This window comes from Carassius gibelio, chromosome B7 (assembly GCF_023724105.1).
Source record: "Carassius gibelio isolate Cgi1373 ecotype wild population from Czech Republic chromosome B7, carGib1.2-hapl.c, whole genome shotgun sequence".
In the NCBI taxonomy this organism is placed as follows: Eukaryota; Metazoa; Chordata; class Actinopteri; order Cypriniformes; family Cyprinidae; genus Carassius; species Carassius gibelio.
Window position 1 is genome coordinate 5,492,465 of NC_068402.1, and position 22,623 is coordinate 5,515,087.

Here is a 22,623-nt window from a genome sequence, read left to right on the forward strand (position 1 = left end):
TGACAAAAGTTTGTCCTAATAAGAGTAGCTGCTGTTGAAGTAGCCAATCAAAACATCCAACTTCTAACAAGTCAATCAACATTACACATTATAAATATAGCCGTCGGTCAGAAAACGTTACTCTTAGCCGCATAGCTCAGGATATTGTGTTAGTGCTAATGTAGGTTTGGTAGCGTTTGAGGCTACCGTACTACAGAGACTTCGTTAATCAGTGACTATGGCTTTTGGATTTGTTTCAGGGTAATTGTTTTTGAAGACTTATTTTTTTCTGTATGTAACTTGATTCCATTAGTAACTTTTTTTTCTTTTCTCATTAGAGGGCTTTTTCTCCTGTGTGCAGTAGCTTGTGCACTGCCTGGCTCTAAAAATGCATTGCAGCAGTCCTCCAGACTACCACAAGGTAAGAGTTTGCAGAAAGGTGACTTTTGTTGTATGATGTACTTTTTCAAACTGCACTTTTTTTCTTTTTTGTTCATAGCTCCCACTGTGGTCGAATGCAAGGCCCAATCCCTGGTTGTGTCGGTAGACATACCACCTTCTGGCAGTGCACCGCGTTTTGAGGCCATTGGTGCGTTGTGTGTTTTTTTTTTTTTTTTTTGTTTTTTTTTTTTTTTTTTTTTTGTTTCTACCGTCATGGCCAAAAGTTTTAGCATTGACGTTGTCTTGTGACATTTGCTGCTTGAGTATTTGTAGAATTTTTCCTGTTATACTAAAAAACAATGCATACGTTCAAGGCTTTTATTTCCAAACTAAGTTGATATTTGATCAAGTTGATATTGTTGACCCTTGTTCACAACCTCTGCAATTAACTCCTGCATGCTGGATGTTAGCTTCTGACTAGTGGTGATCCATTCTTGCCTAGGTTCTTGACAATGATTACCTGCATGTTCCTTTAAAGGTAACGTTACTAACAGATACAGTGATTGGAAGCACTTCCCTCGTTTTTATAGAAATCAGTCTGCTTACAATCTACTTGGTATGAAGGTGATTTTAACCAGTTTAGTACTCACTCACACGCTGATGAAATGATTGGCCCATGTTAGCCTTTTATTTTTTTCTGTGACTCTTCGAAACTTAAAGTGCTTTTGATCACACTACAATCTATAAATTATGTGAATGAACCCCACAACAGCTTAAGCAGCAAACTTTGCAGAACCGAAAATTGTCACGCCCAAAACTTCTGGCCATGACTAGTTTTTCTCTCCTCTTTGGTCTTAGATGCCACCGGTGCATATCCTGTCACAGAGCGCTATGGGGCTCAGTGTGGTTACACTTACTCTGTCCAGCCTTTGCTGGGTCATGTTGATCTCAGAGCATCATACTTCTCCTGTCACACGGGAAATCAGGTACAGAATCCAAAATGAAAGATCAAAAACCCATTTTGGTTTTGTTACTTGATCAAATGAATGCATTTTTGTAGCTGCTTTGAAACTTAACTTGTTTAACAGATGTAGCACTTCAATTCTGAACACTGTCATGATGCTTTGTGTAAAGTGACGCATTTTGTAATTTAACAGTTAAAGTCCACTTCTATAAAATTGATGTTAATTGTGCACCTAATCGGCACTTATGAATGCTTAAGGATTGTGATAAGCTGAACTTTTCGGTTTTGTTACCGGAATGCAAAGTGTTCTAAAACATTTTTTTTAAATGTCTTAAAACGGTTGTTGCATTTCAATAAAATGCTTTGGTTTGTTTTTCACAAATGTTCATGACCCCAAACTCATTCCTCAGAATGATGAGGTCTTCACCTTCATGTTTGGGGTGTTCACCATTGATGAGAGTGGCAAAGAGTCATCTTTCAATGTCTCCAAGACTTGCTCTGTTCCTCCTTTCTCTCCGAGGGTGGTTACTTGTGAAGAGAACTACATGGAGGTACGAATGAATTAACTTTTACATATGGTGTTTGCCCTGCTTTTGTTTGAAGTTTTTCCCTCTTCTCCAACAGGTGTCTGTGAGAACTGATCTACCTTGTCCTACAGCTGGCAGTATTAAAGACTTCTCTGCATCTTTAGCTTTGGTAAGCAGCTAGTTCTTGTTAAGGGTTCACGTAAATTGTGGTCTTCAGAACTTTATATTTTTTCCTAACAGGCCCAAAGTTCAGCTGTTGAGGCCTGGCAGGTGATGCTACAAAAAGAGGGCCAGCAGCCTGAGGTAATGTCGGTTGAGTATGCTGCTACTCTGGGCTACATCATAATGGTCACACCTGGCAGACTTGTATTTCGAACAACCTTTGGACAACTCTATGCTTCTGTTAAAATGGTATGTTTAATGTCATCAAACTGACTCTGAATAGGGGCATGTGGCCTGATGTTAAATGTTCACACATTTAGGACTGCCTTAACTGCTAGATCAAACTTGTTTCAGGTCAATGGTGCAGCAGTTGAAGTGATCCAAGCCACAGTCTTTTTCAGACAGAACTGGATGGTGGTCATGGTGGACCTGGTTGCTACCTGTTCACTGGGTAAGAATTTTTCCCATCCGTTACTAACTCAGAGTTGACAGAGTCCCCTTCAGGAACCATGTTTACACTTTTTCAGTTAAAGGCTCTTCTGATGACTCCAGACTTCACTGGAGGACCCCTGCAGAAAGGACCCCTCCGGCTGTTGGACCCTCTAAGTTGAGGACAGAGTACATGGGCATGGGAGTTAGTGGTGGGGTTGCGAATGAATGGGCTATGACCGACCAAGGCTACTCTGTAACAGTTGGTAAAGGGAGCGTAGCACATAGGCTCCCCTCTGTTGCTGAGGGAGGAATACGAAAGGTATAATCCAAACCAATTGTTTTCTCCATGCATGAGCCTGTAATTTGTTTAAAGTTAATTTAGATAATGAATTGCATGTTAACTCTTCAGAACCAGCAGGGTGTGGTGACCAAGCCTAAAGTTGTCCGGCAGATGGCTACTCCACCAGTTCCTCGCCCTCCCCTTTCAGTTAACCGTAAGTTAGAAATGAATCATGTTTGGGCATATGGCGGATTCTCTTTGGGTGATGGCTTACTTCAACTGTACCAACTCTAGAATCACCTTCAGGAACCTGGAGGACCCCTGCTGAAAGGACTCCTTTGGCTGTTGGAACCTCTGAGTTGTGGGGAGAGAACAGGCGCATGGGAGTTAGTGGTGGGGTTGTGAATGAACGGGCTATGACCGACCGAGGCTACTCTGTAACAGTTGGTAAAGAGACCGTATCACACAGATTCCCCTCTGTTGCTGAGGTAGGAATAAGAAAGGTATGAGTATTCTCCATGCATGATCCTGCAGTTTTCTTTAAAGAATCCTAAAGTGGATTAGGAGACTATGAATTGCATGTTAACTCATCAGAACCAGCAGGGTGTGGTGACCAAGCCTAATGTGGTCCTGCAGATGGCTACTCCACCAGTTCCTCGTCCTCCCCTTTCAGTTAACCGTGAGTTAGAATCAATATGTTTGGGCATATTGCTGCATCTCTAGGAGTAATGGTGTACTTCAACTGTACGGACTCATCTAGAATAACCTTCAGTTTACACTTCTTCCAGATGATGGCTCCAGACTTCATTGGAGGACACCTGCAGAAAGGACTCCTCTGGCTTTTGGACCCTCTAAGTTGAGGAAAGAGTACATGGGCATGGGAGTTAGTGGTGGGGTTGTGGATGAACGAGCTGCGACAGACCGAGGCTACTCTATGACCGTTGGTAAAGCAACTGTAGTGAGTAGTATCCCCTCTGCTGCTGAGGGAGGAATACGAAAGGTATGATCCTGGAATTTGTTCAAAGCATCCTTAAATGGATTAGGAGATTATGAATTGCATGTTAACTCTTCAGAACCAGCAGGGTGTGGTGACTAATCCTAATGTGGTCCGGCAGATGGCTAATACACCAGTTCCTCGCCCTCCCCTTTCAGTTAACCGTGAGTTGGAATAGATATCATGTTTGGGCATATGGATGCTTCTCTATGGGTGGTGGCTTACTTCAACTGTACTAACGCCTCTAGAATCACCTTCAGGAACCTGGAGGAGCCCTGCAGAAAGGACTCCTTTGGCTGTTGGAACCTCCGAGTTGTGGGGAGAGAACAGGCGCATGGGAGCTAGTGGTGGGGTTGTGGATAAATGGGCTGCGTCAGACCGTGGCTACTCTGTAACAGTTGGTAAAGAGACCGTAGCACATAGGTTCCCCTCTGTTGCTGAGGGAGGAATACGAAAGGTATTATCCACTTTCTCCATGCATGATCCTGCAATCTTGTTTGGAGCATCCTAAAATGGATTAGGAGATTATGAATTGCATGTTAACTCTTCAGAACCAGCAGGGTGTGGTGATCAAGCCTAATGTGGTCCGGCAGATAGCTAATCCACCAGTTCCTCGTCCTCCCCTTTCAGTTAACCGTAAGTTAGAAATGAATCATGTCTGGGCATATGGTCGCTTCTCTTTGGGTGATGGCTTACTTCAACTGTACCAACTCCTCCAGAATCACCTTCAGGAACCTGGAGGAGCCCTGCAGAAAGGACTCCTCTGGCTGTTGGAACCTCTGAGTTGAGGGGAGAGAACATGGGCATGGGAGTTAGTGGTGGGGTTGTGGATGAACGGGCTACGATAGACAGAGGTTATTCCATAACTGTTGGTAAAGCAACTGTAGGGAGTAGTATCCTTTCTCCTGCTGAGGGAGGAATAAGAAAGGTATGATCCTGGAACTGGTTTAACACATCCTAAATTAAGTGGATACGGATTTTATTTATTTATTTTTTAAACACTTCAGGACCAGCATGGTGTGGTGACCAAGCCTAATGTGGTCAAGCAGATGGCTTCTCCGCCAATTCCGCTTCCTTTTTCAGTTAACCGTGAGTTGGAACAAATAATGTTGAAGCATATGACATTCTCTTTGGGTGATGGTTTACTCCTAACTGTACTGACTGACTCGTCCAGAAACAAACCTTGAGGAGAGAGTCTTCCATGTCTACCTGGGTAATATTCCTTCTGATGTGGAACTGGTGTCTGTTGAGCTGAATGGGCAGGAGATCTCTGTATTGACTGCCGCGCAGATGGGGTACTCCATCTCCAGAGTCTCAGAAGGCAACGCTACCTCTGCGTACATCATTAGGGTTCCATTTGAGGACCAATTTGTTGCAAAGCAGGTGAGGTTTGCTTTAGTTTGCAATTTTCTAGGTCAAGACCATTTGTAATGCACTTACAAGTAGCAGTTTTACAGAACGACATTAACCTGCTAACATGCATAAAGATAAAGTACAGTGGTCTTTTAACATGGGCATGGTGACCACTCAAGCAATTGAGATGCATGGGTGGTATACATGGTTTAGTAAGTGTACTGTAGTTTGGACCAGTGCTTTTTTTTTTTTTTAGATTTATTAAAAAAAAGCTGTCTAAGATTCTTTTACAGGCAGTTGAGATTGCCAATTCTGTACAGCTTAATGTGACTTGTAGAATAGTTGTAAAATTCAGACATTGATACAAGACCCTCTATGGACTTGATGCAGGCTCGTAAGACCACGTGTCCCTAACATCAGACCCATGTGTTAAATGTTAGTCTTTGATCTCCGTTGTTTTGTCTCTCTTCCAGTACGTTTCAGCTGGCTTGTTCGAGTACTCTCTGGAAATTAAATGGACTTTGAACATAAGGCCTCAGATGGAGGCCTATTACCACTTGTCTTCTGTGTCTGCTTTAGTCGTTGAAGCCTGTAAGAACCATTAACCTCTTGGACATACTTTTGATCGATACACTTGATTTGAGGGGGTGTTTTTAACTTTGTCTCCCCAGTACCTCCAGTGTTTGACAGCATGTGTACTGAAAGTGGCATAAGCTTCGAGAAGGACCATCAGCAGTACGATTACTTGTGGGACATTGCCATTGGGTCTTACACCCTGACCCCACAGCTGGCATCAGAGCGTGGCTATATCCTGACCAATGACAGCACCACATTAATATTGGCTGTGCCTCTGTTTACCATTGGATACGTTTATGAGGTTAAACTTTTTACCACAAGCAGGGCCCAGTTGCGAGACCCACTTTAAAATTCTAAATGGAGTTGTGACCATGGTTGAAATTTAACTTTAAGTTTCCCTATGTAATAGGATATTACTCTGCAGCAGTTCTATGGCACGTTCAAACTTCTCACCAGAAATGCTAAAACCCTGGAGATTGAGCAGTCCTCAGCCAAACGCTGCCTCTTCCAAACCACAGAGCTTTTGGGTAATGGCTGTTATTGACTTTACCCCAAATCTGTGACGTTGTAATAAAGCATGTGTATTATACATAAAAGCTGGTTTCTGTGGGCTTTGAGTTGCCTGATCGAATGCGTTAACATTTTCCTTATCTTTGCAGTGTGCTCTACTGAGGGTGTGATGACTATAGTGACTGACATCACTAAAGCGGTACCTTCTGCTGATCCTGCAAGAACCACACTATTGGACCAAAGCTGCAGACCCCAAGAAACTGATGATACCAGAGTCCTCTTCTCTTTTGGTCTTAACACTTGTGGGACTAGATTTCAGGTAGTGTGTGTGTGGGGTGGTCCCCCAACCTGTTCCCCATGAAATCTGACTAGGTCTTTTACTCGGCTTCTCAGATTGATCAGCAGTATGTAACCTATGAAAACGAGCTCGTATTTCATGAGTTGTATTCTACGGACAGCAGGCCAGTTATCACAAGAGATGCTGCATACAGGTATGTTATTGAGGGTCGGAGTACCCCTAGAAAGCAAAGTGCTGAAGCTGTGCAACTGACTTGGTTGGTTTCAAAATGGTTTACGAGATCTTCTGACTTGTTAATCAGAGTGACCATGAGGTGCATTTACCCAGTACGTGACACTGAAAGCCTTTTTGTGGACCGAAAGTTTAGAGCAGAGACCCCTGGAATTGGACAAATAAAGGACCCTGTGAAGGGCAAGTTAATGTTTAATTACCCATTTTAGAACCATTTGGTGTGCAAGTGCTCATCTCCATGCCTTCTATTTTCAGTTCCTCCCCAAATGCTTAAGCCAATGCAACTGCCAAAACAGGCCATTATGAAGCCCTCTTTTCAGGGATCGGTTGCAAGGAAACCAACTGAATATGTTCGAGTGGGCCAGTGGAGTGTGCCCCAAGACAAATATGCCCAGCGTTCACTAGGTGGTATTTTATTCAGTTTACAAGAAGTCATAGCAACTTATATTTTTACAGTACTTTGAACAAGTTGAGCAATTTTAAATTAAGTTGACATCTATGTGAGTTAAAGACTTGTACAACCAAGTTTTGCATTAAGTAACTTTCTCTTTTTCTCCCCTCACACAGGTGCCTAATGGAGCCTTCTAGATGACTCAACAAACTTGCATTTTAAGCATTTGTCTTGTGCTGCATGAAATAAAGTACTTTCTCAAGCACTCCGTGTGGTTTTTTTTTTTTTTTTTTTTTTTTTTTTTTTTTTTTTAAAACATTACACTGGGTTTTTGAATCTAAGGAGTCCTAACAGTAAAGCAGTAATGTCTTAATTTCTTATGTCATCAAGAGTTAAACTGTACAAGTCAGTTACTGGGTATCATCCCATGGTTTACTGACACTGTCCTGTATGCTCAAATGAATCCCATTTACCATGGAGCCTCTGTTATAGAACAGGCCTCCTGTGTCTATGCAAGGCAGGGAGCCCCAAGTCTGCTGAGGTCCAGTGTGGAGTTTTAAGGAAGATGCTTTGGTTCCTATCTGTGGATTCTGGATCGGAGCCATGCAACTTGTATTGCTAGTTGGGCATGTACTTGGAGTCTTTGTGCCTTGAAGAAAAGCCAACTGGTTCTGTGAATGGACCAAGTTCTGAATCAAGCTTTGGGTCAGGATGTGATTCTGATGGTGGGTCGGGGTTAGGATTTGCTGGTTTGGATGAGCCAGTGCTCTGGCCAGGTTAAGGTTGTGGTGCTGGTTTGGGTGTAGCGGTAATTTTCCTCTCCAGTCCTCTTGCTGCTGCCGATGGATCTTCATGTGAGCATTTCTACTTTTGATTTTATAAAACATCCTGAAATGACAATTTGCATGGTCAAAGGGAATAAATGTCAAAAGCATTTGTTTGCTATGGAAACAAAGACCATTCTTTTCAAACTTGGTACTATAACAAAATTTGCCAATACGTACTTGCCACACTGTTTACAGGGAAAGTTTGTGGGAAGTGGTGGGGTATGAATCAGTTGGTCAATACTGGTTTGGTTAACCAACACCTTTGGGGCTGGAGCAACCTGTGGATGAGTAAAATGCCATGTTTTGTAACAATCGCTAAAAAGGGCTATAACAAATTATTGATTTTAAGTATTGAAAAATGAAGTTGTCCTTCAGAAAATAAGCAAATCACAATCTGTAGGCCATTATACTTTTATACAATTGGTAAGGGGGAGGACGTGCTATTCCTATAAAAATCTGTTTGATGTGCATTCATGCAGTGTTTACTGCAGGCTCGAGTGCTGTTGGGGTGAGTCTTTTCACTCCAATTTAAAACGTAATCACTCTAATTCCTCAACTAATGTGTGAGATTCATTTTGATCCACACGCCATACCAGTTGGTGGCAGAAATACAATCTGTAAATGCAATTTGTCAACCACTAATAAAATCTCAAGAAGAATTTCTCACAATTACAGAAGAGGATAAGACCGTAAAATGCAAGTTGTCATGCATTGTAAAAATATATCTCAAATGCATTAAAAGGCAAACAAAATCTGGCAAAGCACTGACATGGCAGCTCATGCTAAAATATTTGCTCATGAGTTTGTTTGAATGTTTAAAATAAAACATTCTCAAGTTTTGGACAACTTGTGGAGTACACGATTACTAATTCGTTCACTGTGTGACCTTGGCTATTTTTTTCAGATGTTTGTACATAAAAATGTGTAGTTTTTTTCAGTAGTTATTGGAGAACGGTTTTTCGAAAATTTGAATAAACAGAACTGACTTTTCCACAAAATGATTCTTTTTCTTCTAAAATAGCTCAAAATATCACAGACTGACTCAGAAACATGTCAGATAATGTCAGACATATTATCTCATAATACCGTTAAGCTTAAATTTAACTATATCATTAACCATTATTGGTATAAAGCAGCAAGGGAATGCTCTTTTAGATATAATTGGGAGTTACTAAAATTTGCAATCCCTATTGCAATCAGCACTGTTAAAAGATTTTCTAAAGCTTCTGGTCTTTTTTATTATTATTATTGTTATTATTATTTAATTTGTTTAAATGTGAACAAATTTCAGTTGAAGACTGCAATCTTTGTACAATTAATAATATTCCAAGTTAAGAGAAGATATCTTCTTTAGGTATCTCTATATGTAAAAATTAAAATGATAGATATGTATTGAATTTTTCCCCAATTATTGATAAAACACAAAGAAAATATGTGACCCTGGACCACAAAAGCAGTCTTAAGTCGCTGGGGTATATCTTTAGCAATAGCCCAAAAAAATGGTATGGGTCAAAGTGATCAAATTTTCTTTTATGCCAAAAATCATAAGGATATTAGGTAAAGATCATGTTCCATGAAGATATTTTGAAATTTCCTACTGTAAATATATAAAAACTTAATTTTTGATTAGTAATATGTATTGCAAAGAATTAATTTGGACAAAATTAAAGGCGATTTTCTCAGTATTTATTTTGCACCCCCCAGATTCCAGATATTCAAATAGTTGTATCTCGGCCAAAAATTGTCCGATCCTAATAAGCCATATATCAATGGAAAGCTTGTTTATTCAACTTTCAGACGATAAATAAATCTCAATTTCGTAAAAAATTGACACTTTTGTGGTCCATGGTCACATTTAATTTATGGCTGCAGAGAAACTTATCTCTGAGGGGAAGAATATTACTTGTCAAAGGAGAGGGAATCTCCAGATTATTATACGCTGCTCAGTCTCACCATAAACCTCAGAAGTATTGACAAAATGTTATTTAATTACATATGGAAAAATGGCATACATTATATAAAGAAATCTGTTAAATGGTGGTCTCAAGATGTTAGATCTTTGCACATTTAATAATATTCCAAATTCCAAATGTGTCAGTTCATTGGAATGCCTTTGTTTGTGATATTGCCTGGAGGAAAATTTGGCAAATTCCAAATAGATACCTAATTACTAATAAGATTATCCATTCTGTATATCCTGTTAATAACTTTTTAAAGAAATAAAAAAAAAGATATTGATCTTGTGCAAACAGAACCCAGAGACTATTGTGCATTTATTTTGTGCATTTGTGCATTACGCTGAATTATTGTGGAAAGACTTCCCTATTTGTTGAGAACCGAGAACATTGCTAAGGATTTTTCTTTACTTGGAAAAATGTTTTGTTTGGAATTGTTAATTGGAAAAAAGAACATGTACTAAAATTTTATATACATAAATGTAAGTTTTCAGATCAGAAACCACTTTTTTATGTTTTGCTTGCTGAATTAGAGCATTACTCTGGGACGTCTTTAACTCGTGTAAAAAGAAGGCTTTAAAACTAAACTTTAAAGCTTTTTTTCTTTTAATCTTTTCCTTAGATGTAATCTTTTAGTGATATATACCCGTCTTGTACTCTGTAGTGTATTTTTTTCTTCTCTTTTCTGTATTATTTGTTCTACACATGTCTGACATTTTACAAATCAAGTGTAATCTAGTACATTTAATTTAAAAATGAAATACAATTAAATATAAAGTTTAAGCTGAAATTGTGTTAAGTGTGCAGTGCTTGTTTTGTGTGCTATTAAGGCTGAGCAAACCAGGTCAGTTAAAAGCAGTTGAATATTATTCAAATTTTTCTACTAAATTAATAAAAAATCTGCTAATATTATAAAACCATTACACATCCATTCATGGGTTTACCTGATCCGCTCTCATGTTTGTATAGACTTATACCAATGTGCTGTAATCTAAATCAGTCTTACCTGATTGATGACTGCTGCAATTCTCTCTTCCTCCAAACTTTCCTTTTCTCTTTCCCTCTGCTTGTTTTGTTTCTCTGAAAGCCTCTTGGAGTTGTAATAGAATTCAATACACTGTGACACCTGCTTTGTTCTCACCTGAAAGTATGAGAACTGTAAATACACCGATCCTCTGACATTTGGTGGTTTGGAAAGCAAATATTCAATATATTACCATTTTGTGTATAAAGGAGAAATCTTTTCCATAAATTGCAAATGCTTTATGGAACAGCATTTGTTCACTCAAACTCCATATATCCATGCCTAAATGGAAAGTGAAACAGGATTAGTCTTATTTATGTGATGCTGACTGTAAACGTTTTTGACAGTCGACAAATGAGATGTTTACCAGAATAGTGATAGTTTTCTGATGGAGGGGAGTTTTTAAACAACAGCATCTCCAGCGCTGCCTGATACCAGGGAAAATAAGGAGTCATGATTACCAAGGACATTATGAAGAGGTAACTGTGAAAGCAATCACAAACTATCATAAATCTACAAGCATTAATTGAATAATGAATATTGCACTCACTAGAATGTTTCCCTGGCAGTGAGACAGGCTGTGAAGAGCAAGCTCCAGATTGGCGCCCCCTCCTGGTAGAACACTGGAGGCACTCAGGTCAAGAAGATTCTCCACTGAGGTTCGAGATCACACTCATTAATGATGTAAAGCACAAGTGGTTTAATTGTAAATTTTTAAATGTAATTATAATTACCGTGCTGTAAAAGGGTGTCATTTTCCTGTAACTCTGCCCAAGGTTTCCATAACAGCTCCTCTCTGACTGGTTCCTCTGAATTCATCGCATGCTCTCTTCCTGTTATCAGATCTGGCAGCTCAGCTTGGAACTCTGGGCCTATATTTATGCACCTTGGGTGTAAAATGACAAAGTTTAATGAAATCATCTGTTTCAGAAAAGCTTGACACTAGTTTCTTCACCATCTGGGTGAAATTTCAAATATCGTTTATTGTAATGTATTGGAATGGTACGAAACTTGGTAAAGATTTTGGAACATGCACAGAAAAAAATCATGGGCATGATCTGAAAAGGTTAAATGGTCACACTTTCATTGTTCACAGTCATTGAAAATGAATGGGAATCCAATTTTTTTTTTGTAGTAGAAATGTTTGGTATTGCACCCAAACAAAATCTTACTGAGACCTTGTTTATTCATGATATCAACCTCAAATTTGAAACGCAACTTGTTTAGATGCATGCCTTTGATTTTCTTGCAGTTTTTGAGTGAAACACATTTTGAAAATATAAATTTCATATAAAAAAAATTATTTTGTGCATTTTTCAGAACTGTAAACTTCAATAACTTCTGTTTCACTTAAACTCCACTTCATCAATAATCTGCCATGTGTCTTCTTCAAGAAGAGAAGATACCAAACTTAAGTCTGTGCTCCGGGGTCTGTTTTATAAAACAAGTTGACCAAATAAGCCAGGCTTATTTCAGTTAGTATGACTTATTTTGAAACAAATCAACTAAAATAAACCTAGTTCATTTGGTCAAATTGTTTTATGAAACAGGCAGTTTAAGTTTGAAATTAAATTTTCAGGTCTAGGCTTAAAAAGTGGTTTGCAGGTATTAAATGGAACATAACTATTCCATAAATATAATTTAGAACCAAATTTCCTAAAAATCAAGCTATAATATAGAACATTCATTTAATTTAAATAATTTTAATTTAATTTTTTTTTTTTTTTAACTGCCATGTGAACAATGACAGGGGGTTAGAATAAGGAAGATTCAACACAACCAAGCAGATGCTCACCAAATCAAGAAAGAAAAAAATTGATAACAAATAGTACATTGTTTATCTTCTGACAGATTATTGTTGTCAAATAAGTAGCGTTTCTTTTTAGCTGTTCAGACATGCTCTTCATAATTTTTTTTAAACAAAATAAAAATAGGCTGTTTTAGCTGAAATAATACAAATGCTTCATGTACGACACCAATGAGCGACCAAAACTAAGAAAAACAAACAAACAAACGCTTGAATGCTGACCTTTGTGAGTCATCATCTTTCCTCTCGTCTGTCCACAATGCTCTGTTTTCCACAGCTAGGGAAGACAGTAGGTTGCAAAAGAGTCCCGTTCCACTGCGTGTTGGGTTCAGCATTGGAGGTGGCTTATAGTGAGGTGCGGTTTCTTCCCAGTTCTCCATTAGCTCTCTACTCATCTGGATCACACTGTTGTAAGGGACTCCAGTATAGACGGAACTGGGAACATTCTACATGAGGCAAATAAAGCTGCATGTGAGTGATTCTGCTTAAAATCATGCTCCCATGCATAAAGGCTTGTGGTTTTAACCTGTAACAGTTAAAGTTTATATATATACAGTATATTTAACATGTTGTATATTACTACCGTTCAAAGTTTGGGGTTGGTCTTGAATTTTTTTTATGTTTTAGAAGTGTCTTATTCTCACCAATACTGCATTTATTTACTTTATTTAAATACTGTAAAAACAGCAATATTGTAAAATATTATTACAGTTTTATTTATAACAGTGTTCTATTTAAATATATTTTAAATTCAATTTTTTCTTCAGAAATTATTCTAATGGGCTGATTTGGTTCTAAAGAAACATTTCATATTATTATCATTGTTTCAAACAGTTGTTATGTTTTTTTTTAAATGGAAACCATGATAATATTGTTCAGGATTCTTTGATGAATAGAAGGTTTAAAAATAAAAAAATAAACAGAATTTATTTAAAATAGATATTTTTTCTTTTGCATTATAATTATCTTGACTGTCATTTATTCAGCAAGGATTAATTAAATTAATCAAAGAAGTATTAATTTGTCTAAAATGTCAGTACAAAATGTAAATTAATGGTCTCTTGCCTGTGTGCTGAAGGACCCCTGAGATTTGTCTGAGGACCCAGGACCGAAGTTCAGTCCGTAACCGAATCGTGTTCCTTCTCCTGACCCTGACCCCTGCACATGGAGACTAGACTGGTGTAGAGAAGGTCCAAACGAGTGAGATGACTGCCCCATCTGTCAAAAAAAAAAAAAAAAAAAGTTGCATGCTAGCCTCACCAGCTTAAAATACAGAGCATTAAAATGTACTGCTATGATGTTAAAGCCATTAATGCATCTGTCGATTATGCTTGACCAGGCTAAGAATCTGTCTGAATGTGCAGATGACAAACCTGAGACCACGTCGTGTGATCTTCGGATGTCCCGGGATCGTGGCCCATCTCTTGTTGCACGCAGGCCTGGTGATGGTGATGTTGAGCCAGTACAGGGTTGAGGGGCATTTGCAGAGAACAGTCTAAACAAGAAAGCACTTGTTTTATTAAAAGTCATGCTTGAAGTTTAAAAATAACGGCACGCCAAGACAGACCAACACACAAAACATAGTTTTATGTTACCTGTGCCTTTCTGCAGGGAGTTCATATGTTTCAGATGAGGCCCTCCGTGCTCTGAATAAACCAGAGAGGAGTTTGAGTCTTGTGGTAGGTGCTGCGTTAAGTCCAGGCCGTCGCTGTCGTCAGCTTGCAGCTGGAGCCAAATGGGGTGATTGAACCTGGAGGGCGAAGGTAAAGAGGGAAAGAACTGCAGCGAACCATCCGTCTGAGTTTGGATCTGTGATTGGCTCAAGATCTGGCCGGGCAAGAAGTGTTGAGGTCGTTTAGGAGGAGAAAAGGATGGAGCAGGAAGGGGCGTTGGCGGTGGGCTAAGAACCAAAGGGAAGGAGAGAGCATGTGACGGAGGTGTGGAGCTGTTAAAGCCGCTCTGCTCTCCTCCACCCGGCATTTGGGTGGCGCTACGACTGCAAAATGCCTCTGAGAATGAATCCAGTTTTTGTTGCTGACGCACAGTTGTTTCAAAACTCTCTAATGCTTCTTGCTGGTGGCAGTGAGAACTCCAGTCGGTCTCATAAACTCCAGCTTGTGCCTTATTCCTGTTCTGTCCCATAGAGGACACAGGGGATGCATTCCCCCAGTAAGAAGCGTTCCCCGTTTGATCTATTCCATTCAGAGCGTTCCCGGTGCCATCCGTGGCTTCACACGGGACCTCAAACGGGCCGAGCCCACTTATAGAACCTTGCTGGTAAATGTTGTGGCTTGACCTTTGACCTTCTGTCTGGTGTCGGAACATGGGAGTGAAGGAGAGCGACTCGGACTCGGGAGATGTAAGGTCAGCCATGTGGCTTGTTGCAAATGGCTGCACCGTCGAGTTAAAGGACGCTCATCGCATCTGAAAACTGACACACAAAGACAATCAGAAGCCATCAAAACCTTTTCAACCTCATGATCGTTAGAGAGCCAAACCACACAAACAAATGCAATGAGACGTTTTCCCAACCACTCAATGGTTTGCCTTTGTCTTCCTCTGTAACAGTTGGTTTTAAAGACAAACATTCATATAGAAATGCGGAAACGTTTCAGCAAAGAAACAACTGAGAAACGTCAGCTACAGCTATCGAAAGAGAGAAACAGCCTTTGTTCTGCGGCTTTTGTTTATCTTTTTACTTTCTTTCTCATCCTCCTTTCTCGCTCCGTTTGTCTAGTACTCACCAGTGCTTCACTTTCTTTGTCCATAACCTGTTGTTTTTGTACGTGTGCTAGCCGTTCACGTCGACCTGCGAGTTGTTTGCCGTGTGTGACCTTTCTCTCCAGCTAACAAAATTAAAATACAGCCACGGGTGGAAGCAGGCGCTCTTTCTAGCTCTTCCTCGCTTGTGCTCATTATCATACTTAAATGTGAAAACTCGTTCTCACACATATTTCTTTCACAGGTGCCGCCGATCAAAAGGTAAGTCTTCAGTTGTCATAGAGTCACCCCCTCCCTTAAAACCCTGAACCGAAAAACCACATCCTGAGGAAGCAGTCACGGATCTCCCTCTATCTCTGTCTTTCTATATCTCTCTCCCTCTTCTGTCTTGCTCTCCTCCTTAACCTCTTTTCCTTCTCAGTCTATTTTTATCCATTCTCCAACGTTACATACTCACAGTCTCCCATAGATCACCGTCTTCTCTTGGTCGAGTCGGGGTCTAACTCATGGTGAGGGCAGATCAAAAAGGGCTGATTCCAACCTAACCTTACTTTAGAAGACTTTTTACAATTAACAAAAGCAGCAGGATGAAAGCATGTTGTCTTCAATGATGTTGGCAGATTATGAGACCTTTTGGGGCTTATTGTGCTTGCGGCTCAGAATGTTATCTCGAGATTCACATCTGTTGTGGTTAGTGACTTGTGCGTAAAGAACATAAGAGTTGTCAAACTGGCAGGTAAGGCGTGGGTGTACGTGTAAGTGTATATGACGAGTGAGAGGCAAAGCTTCCTGTCAAGTGTGTGTGTGTTTGTCGGTCATAAGAACAAGTATTTTTTTAGTATTTGTATGTGTATGAACAGTAGTGTTTTTGTTAAAGTTATGTGGTGTGTTAACTGCTTAACTTGATTGCTTTATTGAGATTTTGTGCATGCATATATGTGTGTGTTTTTCTGTGCATATGTTTATGTAGGCGAAAAGACGAACTGTGTTTACGCCGGTGTAAATCTGTGGTTGCTCAAATTAAATCATGTGACAGGAAGTTGACCATGAAACAACAAGAGAACAGGAAGTGGACAAGGGAAACCTCCGTACACCCCGCCTCCGCTCTCTCGCTCGCTTTCTGCAAGTGTATCCCTCCTATACCCACAATATAAAATCGTTTCCATACCGCATACATTGTCTATACACCCCTTTTTCCACCCACACGTAGTGTTTCCCTCTCTTTTCTTTCTGCTCTCATGCTAGCTTATTTGCATTATTTTAACTGTTAATTCTTAAATGACAGCAGTTCACCATAATCATACATTTTTATTTTGAATGACTGGTCTACTACAGGTCCACCCACTCTGTCTCTGTACGTCATATTTCGGTCAGAGGCATTAAACTTTGAGAGACCGTGAATCAGGACGGCCCCCACATAGGTTAAAGGTTTGGCAGTCTGGCTGATGAGGGTGATGTTAATTCAGTGGTGAGTACAGTATGAACGTACCTGCAGAAATCACCTACACAAACCTCACCATTAGCATAATGTGGGTGAAAGAACAAAAGGTGTAAGACAATATGGCGAGAGAAGATGGATTTGTGGACCAGAGAAATGTAGATTTTTCACTCTCACTGCCCTACTTTTTTAGCTTTTGTCATTAAAGGTCTACTTTGTACACATTTTTATATTCAGTAACAGAGAGTAGGAGGGATTTAGGACTTAAAATGCCAGCTTTGTTGCATGAAATGTTCATTTTTAAATCAATATTGCATACCTAAAAGCTACGCGTGATCAGGTAATACTGGAGAACGGGGCGAGTGGGTTAAGGAGGGACAAAAATAACAGGATATAATTGATGGAAAGAGGAGTGTGGAGGCTGTTTTCTAGTTTTCTGTCATATGTGTGAAAGACAACAGAGGAGGGGGAAAGCAGCAGAGCGATTTGGACTTTTTCCCCCCCATCTCTGTCTGTCATTATATCAAACCGTTTATCTTATCTTTGAGACAACGCTCATAAGTGCATGCAGAGAGATCACAGAAAAATGAAAACTGAACCTTATACTGTTAAATGAACCCTGAAGTTTAGGTTGCGCAAATAAATGAATGTACTTTTTACAGGTGAGAGTTATGTCCCCCCAAACCTGTAGTCTCTAATGAATTTCGGTGCTTCTGCATTATTAGTCTGCTGAGTGAAATGAGCATTTTAGGAGAATTAATTCATTTTTAAAACACAAGTGAATTCAGAAATGGCTAATGTGTTTAGCAAGCCTCTACTTAATTTCATTAGTCTAAATTTCAACTTACTACACGTGGCCATAATTTGATATCATAGAAAAGAAGAGAATAGATGGAAATACATGAAGATCTGAAAATCTACTTCACTTTTGTGCACATTTACTGTTGTAGATTCTGTTGTAACGTTGGGTCTTGTAGCATGTGATTTTCTTCATTTAAACTGTATAAATTATTTATTGTAAAGTTTCAAACTCTATACTTATGTCTGGCAGTGCATGGCTTCCCAGCTCTGTGACGGTGACCTTTAGAAGTCGTGAAAGCATATAATATCATAAAGACTTTTAAAGATTTTTAGGTTTGGAATTGTTTACATTTTGCTGGCGGCATTTTATAATAGCTGTAATGTAATGCTAAAATGTATGAACCCAAATCAAATGATAAACACAATAGTGTTTCGCGTGCTGGTTTTTGGATAACTGACCTGAAGTCTGTTAAAAGAGGCAAAATCTGCAATCATGATTAATTATATTTATGTATTTGAATGGAAATATATATTTTTTTATCATGGGTAGTGTTTTTGAGTTTTAAATGTTACACATTATCCTATTGAGCCGTATTTATATTATGTCTATAAGACGATCTTTGATTCAATTTAATCAGTATTATATCTAAGAGTGAATATGATATATGCAAATTAGATAAATATAGCATTAGAAGTTGCACAAAAGTGATAATAAATAAACAACTGTTTGAATGTGTGCTTTTGTATGATTACATGAATATATATATTATTGTGTGTGATTTTGCTCAAAAGGTTTTTAAATGAGAGAATGATAAAATATAAAATGACAGAGCACAACATCTATGTGTGTCACTAAATCACTGCAGTCTAATTCATATAACGAAACAAATTGTTTTCTGTTTGTTCATTTATTTATTTTTTTATAACAAAATTTTATTCATAACAAAAAATTAGCGGACTTAACATTTAATTCTTAACTGAAAGTCTTATTGTTTTGTAACACGTTGGAAATATTTATCGCAGAAGGCTAAACATGACTGCAATAGCTTCAGAAAAGCTTATAACAGCTTTAATAAATCGTAAATTTTGACGCCATATCAAGTATTTGTATATACTATGTATAATTTTTTTTTTTGCAAAAATAATGATCTGTTTTATCTGATTAAATCCAAACTTACTGCTGTTGTTTTTTTTTCAAAGATTTTATTCATATTGAACAGGTGCTACCTAGATCGAATATCTTGCCTTTCATAGTCAAATAATAAAACATATTTATAGTCAAATAACTGCAACGACTGTTAAATGAAGTGTTTCTAAGGACTCCCAGAGCCTCGCATCTAAACATGAACATGAACATCTCTACATGAAGACATACCATACTATATTTTATATAAACATCGTTAGAATTACTATAGATTAAACCAGCTAACAAATTCCCTTTGTCTGATAGGATTCATGTGTTTTACTTAAAATATAAAGTCAATTTACATAAAGCCGATTCTAAATTTTCTTTTTCATATTCCATAATTTAAAAAAAGTAAGTAAAGGGAAATATAAAAAGCTAATTTGTTGGTGACCATCGTCATATTCAGTTTGACCCAATTCATAATAATGGAAATCTGAGGTTTAAAATCAACTTTGCGCCTTATAAAAAGCCCAAAACTCATTCCATACCTGAATAAATGAAGACCTAGCACTGTACTGTTTAAGTATTACTTATGCATATTAAAGCTAAATTTGGCTGTAATGATCAGTATACAGGAAATATGTCCTTGGTGGATGCCAACATCCTCACAGAATAAACACAGGACCCTTGCATAGACATCATTTAAATATCCAAAAAGGTAAAAGGTACAATGCAGAAACTATTGCAGTTCTGTTAGTAGAATGATTCATGTTACATCCTAATAGTCTGATTTTGTATTATATATATTTTCAGGAATCAAGATCATCATCATCGAGTCATAAAGGCGGTTGTAGGACGTTATCCATCAGGTGAGTTTAATTTCATAAATAACAATACTGAATCATGACCTTATACTTTTTGCAATAACAGCATAAAACGTCAGAGAAGGTTTGCTTATTAGACCCTTTTGTGTAAAGATGAAATGTACGGAAAATACAGACAATACATTATTAGGAGCCCGGGTTATTAATAATTTGCATGATCGACCATCAACAACAATAGGTCATTACTGACTGCTGTTTTGGTTAAAGGGAAGAACCTTGCACACACTTAGTTGTTCAGGAATTTCAGTATCATAATCATTGACGCAGGTCTTCAAGGAACTACAATTGCACTTAAAAGGTGAGACAAAAATTATGCACAAAGCTTAAAAAAATTAAATAAAATCTTACCCCTTAGAAATATTTTTTTGATTATGATTTTCAGAAATAGAAACTTTTGTTTTATTATTTTAGAGTTTTCGTTGTTGGAGCGCAGAACCAAGAACAAGTATTTGGATTGTACGCAATCCAATTCTGTTTCTCATGAGAATGTCTCGCAGGGACACGTTTCATCTACAGATTATCCGAAAATGATCAATATTCGACTTTGCCGTTCACAATCTGAACAGTGTCATAGACGTCACAAGATACTAATGGAGCAAACTTTTGTTACTGTTGAAAATGTAAGTATTATTGTAGTATGCATCTCATAAACAAAAGATGTTCATTAATTAAATGTAAAAAGAGGTAGCCTACATTACAGTCAAAAAGATACCTCGGTTTCTAATATGTCCTCTGTACTCCAAACGTTTTCCAAAACTAGGCCTCAACATCAATGAATTCTTTTATGCTACACGTAGATCCATGTTGCTTAGATGAGCCGGTTTTTGCGCAAGTCTACGAGTCTGATGCAATACACAGTCTTAAGGGTTTCAAAAACAAGCGACCTGCGCCTGCATCGCTTTACATTCAAGATGTAAAAACAAACAAGATGAGTGTCAGCGCAGCAGCCATGCCTGTGTCTTATATAACTCTGTTTGCAGAACTGAAACACATGTGTACTGTATATACTTGTGAAACACTATCTATTAGACAGTTTTATCACTCGCTAACTCACTTCACTGTCCTTTTTTTGTTGTGTTGTTCACAAACAAAGTAAGACGTCACTTACCTCTCAGTTTTGAAGTCAAGGCCTGCAGGACAGTTGAACTCTGCGTGTTACGTGCACGTCTGTATACACGAGTGAATGAAGGAGGGATGCACTGGTAAGGTAAGATAGACAGTGAGAAAGACATGCAGGATCTGCGGAGGCGTTAGTGATGGTAACTTCGGTACGGCAGTCTTCTCTTGGTTCCTCTGATCTTTTGAAGCCTTGTCATTGTGATCCTGGAAACGAGTGAGAAAAAACATCATACACTGTAGAGAGAGAGAGAGAGCGAAAAAACCTGTATTGCTTCAACTCAGACCTCAGAGGCAGCTCTCAGTTTGACAAAGCGCCTGTCCTTGCCCCTAGGTCTTTTTCACTCTCTCTTTCTTCACATCCATCTAGTATTTGATTGCTATTTACTGCTATTTAATCCGGAACAAATATTCTACAACCTATTTGTTCTGTGCTGAATTTGATTGTATTTCCATGGTCTCCTGTATCACTTCTGAGGGCTTCAAACAGGGGTTCGTGAAGGTACTTCTTTGAGTAAAGAGAAGACGCTGATAATAATAATAATAATAATAATAATAATGCAGTGTTGGAATAGCAGAAATGGTTTTCATTTAAATAGCCGCTGATTGTGGATATTACATGCTAAGAGAAGTTTTTTTAGTGCACTCAAAACAAATCTATATATCTAATTTATTGTCAAAATATTAACAACACTTAATCAACCAAATACATCATACTACAAAAAAAAAAAAAAAAAAAAAAACTAGTATGATTGGGAAGAAATGGCCTTTAAAGCAATAATTAACCCTAAAATGAAAATTGTCATCATTTATACTCACCCTCATGTCGTTCCAAACCTGTGTGAGTTTCTTTCTTATAACATACGTCTTATACACATTCTTCACAATATATTCTTTTTTGTTTAACATAAGAAAGAAACATATACAGGTTTAAAAAGGACACGAGGGTGAGTGAATGAAGACAAAATGTTAACTTTGGGGTAAAAAAAAACAAGAATATGTATTCACCTTCATGTTGTTCCAAAGCGTATTCTTTCTTCTGCTGAACACAAAGATATTTTAAAGCAAGTTCGGGCTTTTTATGTTAAATCAATGAAAGTTAAAGGGGTTCAAAAACAACTTTTGTTGCATGAGACCTTCAGATGATCTTCTTTTGTGTCCCACATAAGAACTCGTACAGTTTGTAGCACGTGTGAGAATAAGTAATGAAGTTTTTATTTTAAAGATGGCAACAATTGCTACATGTAGGTGACATATTTCGGTAGGCCATTATTAATGATGAGGTATGAAAATGATACAGCCACCCGCATTCATTTTAGGGAGAATCACTATTTCATGCAGAGTACACAACGTTATATTTGATATCGAAAGTCACACTTGTGCTGAGAATAATATAGAGCTTGGTGAGGATGATGCTTATGAAGAAATGTTTGCGATGAAGATAGGGGCTCAAGATAACAGGGTTTAATGAAGTTTAGTGATGTGAGTAGGCTGTAGCAGTAAGACCGAGAGTCAGGCATGACTGGGCATTGTTCGGTGAGGAGTTTCACATCAATAGGGCGAGAGGGGGCGTTGTGTCTTTCTTTCTCGTCTCTCTTATTGAGATGAGGGAGGAAAAGTAGAGAGAGAAAAACAGATAATCAAGCCTGTACAAAACCCAGATCACACGAGAAGACAAGTGGGGTTCAAAGTTACCAGAAATGTTTCATAATTTTAAAAGGTATTTCAGATGGATAACTAAAGTTGCATAAGGTGATTTGGTTCCACTTTCAAACTCTGAAAAAAACAGATTCACTGCCGTCAAAAGTTGCCCAGAGTCAAAATGAAACCCCATCCCCACAGAAAA

General features: G+C 38.3%; 2 protein-coding genes across 21 annotated transcripts; one reads left to right on the top strand and one right to left on the bottom strand.

Annotated features, from left to right (window-relative positions):
• The first annotated feature begins 76 nt into the window (after window positions 1–76).
• zpax4 (zona pellucida protein AX 4) lies at window positions 77–7,343 on the top strand. Of its 18 annotated transcripts, none has more exons than XM_052561551.1 (27): window positions 77–240; window positions 318–400; window positions 479–568; window positions 1,219–1,346; window positions 1,735–1,875; window positions 1,949–2,020; window positions 2,092–2,262; window positions 2,368–2,464; window positions 2,541–2,764; window positions 2,855–2,939; window positions 3,020–3,228; window positions 3,320–3,404; window positions 3,514–3,725; window positions 3,799–3,883; window positions 3,968–4,176; window positions 4,271–4,355; window positions 4,439–4,647; window positions 4,727–4,808; window positions 4,894–5,102; window positions 5,546–5,663; window positions 5,744–5,949; window positions 6,058–6,175; window positions 6,308–6,477; window positions 6,552–6,649; window positions 6,758–6,867; window positions 6,943–7,092; window positions 7,255–7,343. In XM_052561551.1, the coding sequence occupies exons 1-27, from the start codon at window positions 218–220 to the stop codon at window positions 7,260–7,262; spliced, it is 3,477 nt and encodes a 1,158-aa protein (XP_052417511.1). In that variant the 5' UTR covers window positions 77–217; the 3' UTR covers window positions 7,263–7,343. The 18 variants fall into 18 exon arrangements, with proteins under 18 accessions (XP_052417511.1, XP_052417513.1, XP_052417514.1 ...); XM_052561553.1 differs by having other exon boundaries at window positions 3,980–4,176; XM_052561554.1 differs by having other exon boundaries at window positions 3,841–3,883.
• Window positions 7,085–21,020, bottom strand: LOC127962104 (uncharacterized). Of its 3 annotated transcripts, none has more exons than XM_052561570.1 (12): window positions 20,770–21,020; window positions 14,287–15,122; window positions 14,065–14,186; window positions 13,757–13,909; window positions 12,914–13,137; window positions 11,619–11,770; window positions 11,435–11,538; window positions 11,252–11,312; window positions 11,078–11,166; window positions 10,867–11,001; window positions 8,083–8,183; window positions 7,085–7,966 (listed from the first exon to the last, which is right to left on the bottom strand). In XM_052561570.1, exons 2-12 carry the CDS (start codon window positions 15,062–15,064, stop codon window positions 7,489–7,491), a joined length of 2,397 nt encoding a protein of 798 aa, XP_052417530.1. In that variant the 5' UTR covers window positions 15,065–15,122; window positions 20,770–21,020; the 3' UTR covers window positions 7,085–7,488. The 3 variants fall into 3 exon arrangements, with proteins under 3 accessions (XP_052417530.1, XP_052417531.1, XP_052417529.1); XM_052561571.1 differs by lacking the exon at window positions 20,770–21,020 and adding an exon at window positions 15,870–17,614; XM_052561569.1 differs by lacking the exon at window positions 20,770–21,020 and adding an exon at window positions 15,436–15,861.
• Between the last annotated feature and the right edge of the window lie 1,603 nt (window positions 21,021–22,623).

Coding starts and splice junctions, on each gene's coding strand:
- zpax4 (XM_052561551.1), top strand. CDS start 218: ATGGCTTTTGGATTTGTTTCAGG. Junction 2,940..3,019: donor CCCTCCCCTTTCAGTTAACC/GTAAGTTAGAAA, acceptor TACCAACTCTAG/AATCACCTTCAGGAACCTGG. Junction 6,478..6,551: donor CTTGTGGGACTAGATTTCAG/GTAGTGTGTGTG, acceptor TCGGCTTCTCAG/ATTGATCAGCAGTATGTAAC.
- LOC127962104 (XM_052561570.1), bottom strand. CDS start 15,064: ATGGCTGACCTTACATCTCCCGAGTCCGAGTCGCTCTCCTTCACTCCC. Junction 13,138..13,756: donor AGGGGTCCTTCAGCACACAG/GCAAGAGACCAT, acceptor TGCCTCATGTAG/AATGTTCCCAGTTCCGTCTA. Junction 11,167..11,251: donor AGAAAACTATCACTATTCTG/GTAAACATCTCA, acceptor CTTTCCATTTAG/GCATGGATATATGGAGTTTG.